Raw genomic sequence first — 7,303 nt, 5'->3', positions numbered from 1 at the left:
CAAGGTCATAAAAAAAATGCATACGAAACTCACCTTGCAGTCGGTTGCAAGATTCCCTCCAATCCTGATGATCTACATGTGATTCTGACGCCAAAAGTTGAAGTCGCCTTGGATGCACCAGCACTCGAGACAGTTCAAACATTCACTAATCACTCACGACACAACCAAGAATGTTTTAACAACGCAAAATCCACAAATACCAATAAAATAATATCAAAGATCAAATAATATTTTTACTCATTCAAAATCAGATGAATGAGGAAAGAAATCCTTCGAATCTAATTCGCACTCTCACTTCAGTCCGTATCTAAACACACACTAAACAATTCCGAGAAACGGACAAAGGAATTTTTGTAAACACAATGACGCCGGCCGGCCGTTCGGCAATACCGAAGTTCAGTGTAACAAACGAAAAATCTCAATCACTCAAACTGCTCTGATAAACTGTTTAAAAAATTATTTCACATCCCAAAATCACTTGCACTGAGTCCCGCACTTTGTATTTTCAATGTTCACAGGCAGCACCGGTTTTCTGAACTCACTAGAACCCCGATGTTAACGGATTTTCACTACGCGACACCCGACCGACCGTTCCAGGCGCTGCCGCCGAACGACTGACTCCCCACTCAAAATGGCGGGGCGTTGGAGGCGGCGCTCGAGTGGGGGGTGACCAGGCGGTACTCTGCGCATACGCACGCAGACCGTGCATGCGCACAGAAAACCGCGGGCAATCTCAATTTGACGAGATAAGATAATTGCGAAAATTCTGAACCTAATAAATAATTCTCTCTTAAAAAAAACAGTGAAATCACGTAACTAGTCTACCCGTCAACCGACTCGGTAACTGCCTCAGTTGCAGTCTCGCTGTCAGAGGGACCAGTTGACAGGGTGAATGTTATTTTCTGCGTTACAAAATTGATATTCACTGAAATTTGAAAAATTATAAATTTTTGAAAAAGTATCAGGATAGCATGAAAATCGAGGAGGTATTCACTAAAATTTAAAAGTTCGAAATTTTTGGAAAAGTGTCAGGAGAGCATGACAATTGAAGAAGTATTCACTGAAATGTGAAAATTCGAAATTTTTATAAAAGTATCAAGGGAGCATGGAAATCGAGTAAATATTCACTGAAATTTGAAAATTCGACATTTTTGCAAAAGTATCAGGGGAGCATGGAAATGGAGGAGGTATTCACTGAAATTTGAAAATTCGAAACTTTTGAAAAAGTATCAGGAGAGCATGACAATTGAGGAGGTATTCACTGAAATCGAAGAATTCGAAATTTTGAAAAAGTATCAGGAGAGCATGACAATTGAGAAGGTATTCACGGAAATTTCTAAATTCGAAATTTTTTAAAAAGTATCAGGGGAACATTCAAATCGAGGAGCTATTCACAAAAGTTTGAAAATTCGAATTTTTCGAAAAAGTATCAGGGGAGCATGAAAATGGAGGAAGTATTCATTGAAATTCGAAAATTAAAAATTTCAATTTCAGTTAATACCTGCTCGCTTTTCATGCTCCCCCGATGCTTTTTCAAAAATTTCGAATTTTCAAATTTCAGTGAATACCAATTTCGTAACGCAGAAAATAACATTCACCACATCGACTGATCCGTCTGACAGCGGAACTACTACTGAGGCAGCTACCGAGTCGGCTGACGGGTAGACCCCCCCCCAGACCCCCCACCATTGGGTGCGGCCCCCTCTTTCTCTTGGGGTGAGGTGGGGTACAATGCCGGTGGGGTCCCTCAAACCCCCACTGAGCGGCTCAGTTCTGCGCGAGCACCTCACCCCAAGAGAAAGAGGGGGCCGCACCCGTTGGTGGGGTGTCTGCCCGTCAGCCGACTCGGTAACTGCCTCAGTAGCATTCCCGCTGTCAGAGGGAGCAATTGATTGGGTGAATTTTATTTTCGGAAAATTTAAAATTTCTCAATTTCAATGAATACATCCTCGATTTTCATACTCCCCTGATACTTTTATGAAAATTGCGAAATTTCTGTGAATACCTCCTCGTTTTCATGCTCCCCTGTTATTTTTTTTGGAAATTTTTAATTTTTCAATTTCAGTGAATACCTTCTCGATTTTCATGCTCCCCTAATACTTTTCGAAAAATTTCGAATTTTCAATTATCAGTGAATACCGCCTTCATTTTCATGCTCCCCTGATAATTTTTAAAAAATTTCGATTTTTCACATTTCAGTGAATACCTCCTCCATTTTCATGCTCCCCTGATACTTTTTTGAAAATTTTGAATTTTCAAATTTCAGTGAATACCTCCTGAATTTTCATGCTCCCCTGAGACTGCCACTGAGGCAGTTACCGAGTAGCTGACGGGAGGACAGCCCCATTGCGTGTGGCGCCCCACCTCTCTTGGGGTGCAGAACTACAAAGCCGCTGGGGTCACTCAAACCTCCAGAACTGAGCCTCTACTTCAGTCAATCCACTTTGCTACGTAAGTCCTTAACACTGAGACCACATGTTGACCATCTGGAGTAGTAAATAACAATTGTGGCAATAAATAATTAAATTATGGAAAAACGAGCTGAGCCATTACTAAAGGATGATGAGATGCCACAGCTCTTTGGGATTATTGTGGCGATATTTATTATCATTTTGACAATCGGTAATAATAAACTTTTCTAATTTCTCTCCATTTTCAATAAGATAACCTCATCTGCAGGGCTATTGTTTATCCCATTCATAAAATAAACACCGTGAAAAATAAATAATTGTTTGTTCCATCTATGGAAATATATTTTTTCTGAACACCAAAATGTGCGTTTTAAAAAATTGTTATTACATTTCAGTTAGACAAAGTGTATGTCATTGTATTTACAATAATTATAAAACATTATTAGAATAAGGATTAGAAAATACCTACAGAGTACGTTATAATTATGTATGTAGTAAACAAATGGGTCCATTATCTCTTGACAACACATGATAGTGTTATCATTCTGGAGATATAAAAATAGATTGCCCTGGATTTATTGATGAATTATTGTTGCAGTTCTATTCATTGTATGGCAGAGAAAAAAATCGGTTGGTCGTAGTGTTCTCATCACCGGTCTCTGTGATGCTGGAAAAACATTACTTTACGCACGATTGGTTCATTTGCGATTCATCGAGACGTACACATCTGCAAAAGAAAATATTGGAGACATCGAAATTAAAGAGGTACGTTATAGTATGCGTGTTATTCCTAGTGGAATTTTGTTTTTCATTTAAAAACCGGAGGAAATATTCAATTTTTTTTTTCATAAAACAAAATTTCATGCAGAAATTTCCATGAAATTAAAGAAATTAGTAAATGATAATAAAATAACGAAATTCTGGTATCAATAGTACAAATTAATGAAGGAAAAAAGATAAAAATAGATTTTTTAACGATCAAAAATTAGAGTTTTTTTGTAAGATATTTCGCAGTGCAATTTTTGTTTCAGAATGCTCTACGAATTGTAGACATCCCGGGTCACGAGCGACTGAGATACAAATTCTTCGATAAATACAAGTCATCAGTCCGAGGTCTGATCTACGTAATCGACTCTGTGACCTTTCAAAAAGACATTCGTGACGTGGCAGAGTAAGTTCTTCCAAAACTCACACAAAAAAAAAAACATCCATACGTGGTGAAGAGTGGAATACATTCATTGGAAAATTCCGTTGAATTTCAAATGCACTGACTATTAGCTTTGAGCCGATTCTATTAAATTTTCTTAATCTCATCTCAAGAAAATCAGACAACAGACACTGGAAAATTAGATCCCAGGGCATGAACTTCTTCCATTGAATATATTCAAAGCAAACGAAGAATTCAATATAATCGGCAAAACAAATAGAGAGTGAAATCGAATTCCAATAGAATTCTCTAGTGTATTCGCTATATTCTCACATTAAATATTTTGCACAGGTTTTTCTACACTTTGCTGTGCGACTCAGCAGTGAGAAAGTCCCTTCCAATTCTGGTCCTCTGCAACAAGCAAGACCAGACACTAGCTAAAAGCAGTACTGTCATCCGAAATCTCCTCGAGAAGGAATTAAATCTCGTTCGTTTGACCAAGTCCAGTCAGCTGGAGGCGACCGACGCCTCCTCCAACAACACATTCCTAGGAAAAGAGGGCAAAGACTTCCAATTCGACGACTTGAACCTGAACCTCGAGTTCGCCGAGTGCAGTGCCTTCAGCAAAGACTCAGAAACCTCCGCCGATATTGAACAACTCCAGGACTGGCTCGAGAGGATCGCTTGAAGACTTTAAAACATTTGTTGTTTATTTCTCATTTTCTCAGTGTTCCCACACTAATTTCAACTCATTGGGAAAATCGCGTATGTTAAGCAAAAGGTCGTATAGACTCTTTTTTGTATTTTTCACGCAAAATTTATCTCAAAACGAAAAACTTACTATTATTTGAGTGAATAGTTGAATTGAAACTATTTTTTTTTTCAACTCAATTTTACGTTATAAACAAATTCTAAGAGAAGGCTGTATCCTTACGTTTTTCGATCCTCGAACATTAATTTTCCAAAACTTTTTTGTTTAATTTCATTATCAAATCGTGGGTAGAATTAAGAAAGTGATTCCTGGGAGTGACGTTCAGAAGAAAAAAGTAAATATAATATAAATATAATTTTCCATATACGACCTTTTTTAATAAATGCGAAGTCATGATCTCCAGTTCTGAATAAAAATATTCTACTTTTGAATAATCGAATTATTTCTAGGTTAGGATCAATCCTTCAGACAATTTTCCAGAACCCCTTTAAATCTCACGAGTAAACAATAATATTTTCATTCTAGCCTCATCAATTTTCAATGCTCACCATTGCCGTCATAAATCAGTACCAAAACAGGAAAATTTCTCTCCGAACAACAATTGACATTAATATTTTTCCTGCTGCTCCCCGGCTTTCATTTTATCGCAACTTCCATTCTGTATTGACCAATCTTATCCAGATCACTGATTAATCAGCTGTGGTGGGGGTCTGACGTATTTTGATGTCGAAGGATTATTTGTCAATTGTAAATATTGAATATTACATAATAGAGAGAACTAAACGTGGCATATGGCGTTAGACAAAAGACCTCGGCGCTGATTACCCCGAAATTGTTAAAATAGAGTGAGTAATCAAAACTTGTGATCAGTAAATCAATCGAGCTCAGGACTTACAGTCATGGAAATTGGTTCCAGTGATTTTTCAGGATTTAAATGATCGTCAACTGGTTGATCAGCACGACACACTAATTATTGATGCCGGCGCGTTTATGTTTGAGGTTGATTGTCAAACGTATTTTTGAACACAGAATTATCAGTCTTTCAACAATGTCAACGACCCCAACATCGAATCCTACGTGTAACGTCGATTTGGGAGGTCTGTATGTCATTATTTGATATGGTGATTTTTTTAATGAATTTTTATAATGAATTTTTTGAATGATCTTGTCAGGGATGAGGATCAAGTACAAGGACAAATCAGAAACTTTTACTGAGGATCAGCTGCAATTCAAGGAACCCATTGGGCAGTTCAAAATTTGGTTTGATGCTGCTTGCAATTTACCGACTATTCAGGAACCCAATGCCATGATTGTGGCCACAGCAACCAGGTAAATCCACTGAGTTATAGATTTTTTAATTTTTTATAGCGAATGAATTCGTGGGTTGAGAAATGCGAAAAAAGCAACACCTTATAGCCTCGTGTAAATCTCAATGGACATTATAAAAAAGGATACGTTTTTCTACTGAATTTTTCTCACGTCTGATGTCTTTCATAGAGATGGGATTCCCTCAGCAAGACCAGTACTTCTCAAAGGCTTCAGCACTGAAGGATTCAAATTTTATACGAACTACGAGAGCCGAAAAGGTCGTGAGCTGGTACGTGAATTAAATTAATTGTGCAGTTTTATTTCGGAGATTTCAGCAAGTTTAAAAAATTTAATTTCAGGCAGATAATCCTAACGCAGCTTTAGTGTTCCACTGGGAGCCTATGAGAAGAACGGTAATATTTTTAATCCCATTTAAATGAGGATTTATATAATTTCGCTCTCGTTCTTTACTCCTTGAACAGGTGCGTATTGAGGGCAGAGTAGAGAAGACTTCGCAGGAGGACTCCGATATTTATTTTTCTACCAGACCATTCCCCAGTCAGATCGGAGCACATGCGAGTAAACAGAGTGCACCAATCGCTGGACGTGAGACCCTGATGATCAAGGAGAGAGAGTTCCTGGCTCAGTTTTCAGAGGGAAAAGTTCCTAGACCTCCCTGCTGGTATAACTAATAAGAAATATTTCTCAATCTCCCGATTTCCCACGAAATCCAAATAATCAAAATCAAAATTCAAATATTGGAAAAAATACGTAGAAACATGGAATTTTATTGTTTTTCCATTACAAAATTATTGAAAATAGATCGAGGTTTCCATCAAGAATGTACGATCGGACGATTTCCAGTACGAATTCGTCAAAATCCAATTACATTTTTAATTGAATTCCTGTGGAATGATGTATAAAATACCTTGCATTTTCGTTATGAAATTTTTTTTTTATTTTTCTAGGGGCGGTTTCATTGTCATTCCAAAATGCGTGGAGTTCTGGCAGGGCCAGAGTGATCGTCTCCACGACAGGATCCGCTTTCGACGGCCTCAACCCAACGAAAAGATCAATAATATATTGGTTCACCAAGGAGACGATGGCTGGGTTTACGAGAGATTATCCCCTTGAATCGACACCTCAGATAATTGAGATTGTCTTTAGAGGAATTTATTAATTTATAGGAGGACTACAACAGCTTCGTTAACTTCAGTACCTCGCGTTGTAAGCCTAGAAAAAAATGTCTTAGGTGTTGGGCATTAAAGAGTCTATCGAAATATTGTTTCTACCTTCTTCACTCTTCCAGACTTTCTCAACAGATAATGCTTTGTCTTTCAGGACTAGATTTTCGAACTGTCGCATCCCTCCACCAACTCCGAAGTAATAAGTTTTCCCAGCGATGTACCTGAAGAACAATAATATCTTTAGAAAACTACTTACGCAGAAGTCCGCAGTGAATCGGTAAAATGAAGTAATTTACCTGTTCCATGGATTTTACGGAAATATAACACATAAAATAAATAAAAAAGATAGCAAAATTTTTGTTTTAAGGGCCGGGTGGACTATCTATCGAGCGTCATCTTTTATTTAAATTTTATCTTTTTAACCTAAAATACATAAAAATTTGGGATAAGTTTTGAGGTCACGAAAATCACTGGAGTTGGCATAAAAAAATAATGAAAAAAAAGAGGAAAAAATTTTGAAGGGCGCTAAAGAGCGATA

At 37.5% G+C, this 7,303-nt stretch overlaps 3 protein-coding genes and 1 long non-coding RNA gene across 5 annotated transcripts in view; 2 read left to right on the top strand and 2 right to left on the bottom strand.

Moving 5' to 3' along the window:
* The first annotated feature begins 2,434 nt into the window (after positions 1-2,434).
* Positions 2,435-4,701, top strand: SrpRbeta (signal recognition particle receptor beta). Its single transcript, XM_011302584.1, has 4 exons — positions 2,435-2,622; positions 3,010-3,176; positions 3,443-3,582; positions 3,910-4,701. The coding sequence occupies exons 1-4, from the start codon at positions 2,529-2,531 to the stop codon at positions 4,244-4,246; spliced, it is 738 nt and encodes a 245-aa protein (XP_011300886.1). The 5' UTR covers positions 2,435-2,528; the 3' UTR covers positions 4,247-4,701.
* Positions 2,926-4,907, bottom strand: LOC105265199 (uncharacterized). Its single transcript, XR_892057.1, has 2 exons — positions 4,819-4,907; positions 2,926-3,138 (listed from the first exon to the last, which is right to left on the bottom strand). It is a non-coding gene; the product is annotated as an uncharacterized lncRNA (long non-coding RNA).
* Positions 4,908-5,023: 116 nt separating this feature from the next.
* Positions 5,024-6,858, top strand: LOC105265200 (pyridoxine-5'-phosphate oxidase). Of its 2 annotated transcripts, none has more exons than XM_011302586.1 (7): positions 5,024-5,115; positions 5,198-5,367; positions 5,443-5,599; positions 5,768-5,867; positions 5,938-5,991; positions 6,061-6,260; positions 6,547-6,724. In XM_011302586.1, exons 2-7 carry the CDS (start codon positions 5,247-5,249, stop codon positions 6,710-6,712), a joined length of 798 nt encoding a protein of 265 aa, XP_011300888.1. In that variant the 5' UTR covers positions 5,024-5,115; positions 5,198-5,246; the 3' UTR covers positions 6,713-6,724. The 2 variants fall into 2 exon arrangements, with proteins under 2 accessions (XP_011300888.1, XP_011300887.1); XM_011302585.1 differs by having other exon boundaries at positions 5,025-5,115; positions 5,187-5,367; positions 6,547-6,858.
* The window catches only part of LOC105265201 (histidine protein methyltransferase 1 homolog), a 2,369-nt gene continuing 1,785 nt past the window's right edge, over positions 6,720-7,303 (bottom strand). Inside the window, exons 5-6 of the mRNA XM_011302587.1 lie at positions 6,871-6,986; positions 6,720-6,811 (exon numbers count right to left, since the gene is read on the bottom strand). Coding sequence (XP_011300889.1) covers positions 6,771-6,811; positions 6,871-6,986 — 157 coding nt within the window. The 3' untranslated portion in view covers positions 6,720-6,770. The remainder of the gene's footprint in view (positions 6,812-6,870; positions 6,987-7,303) is intronic.

Source organism: Fopius arisanus, unplaced genomic scaffold, assembly GCF_000806365.1.
Source record: "Fopius arisanus strain USDA-PBARC FA_bdor unplaced genomic scaffold, ASM80636v1 scaffold00028, whole genome shotgun sequence".
NCBI classification, from domain to species: Eukaryota; Metazoa; Arthropoda; class Insecta; order Hymenoptera; family Braconidae; genus Fopius; species Fopius arisanus.
Note: the sequence above shows the minus strand (reverse complement) of the source record. Positions and strands in the feature narration are given on the sequence as shown.

Bases quoted from the DNA above. Each gene is read 5' to 3' on its own strand.
- SrpRbeta (XM_011302584.1), top strand. From the start codon at position 2,529: ATGGAAAAACGAGCTGAGCCATTACTAAAGGATGATGAGATGCCACAG. The intron at 3,177-3,442 runs GTACGTTATAGT...TTTTTGTTTCAG, and splicing joins GAGACATCGAAATTAAAGAG to AATGCTCTACGAATTGTAGA. The intron at 3,583-3,909 runs GTAAGTTCTTCC...TATTTTGCACAG, and splicing joins GACATTCGTGACGTGGCAGA to GTTTTTCTACACTTTGCTGT.
- LOC105265200 (XM_011302585.1), top strand. From the start codon at position 5,247: ATGCCGGCGCGTTTATGTTTGAGGTTGATTGTCAAACGTATTTTTGAA. The intron at 5,868-5,937 runs GTACGTGAATTA...ATTTAATTTCAG, and splicing joins GCCGAAAAGGTCGTGAGCTG to GCAGATAATCCTAACGCAGC. The intron at 5,992-6,060 runs GTAATATTTTTA...CTCCTTGAACAG, and splicing joins GGGAGCCTATGAGAAGAACG to GTGCGTATTGAGGGCAGAGT.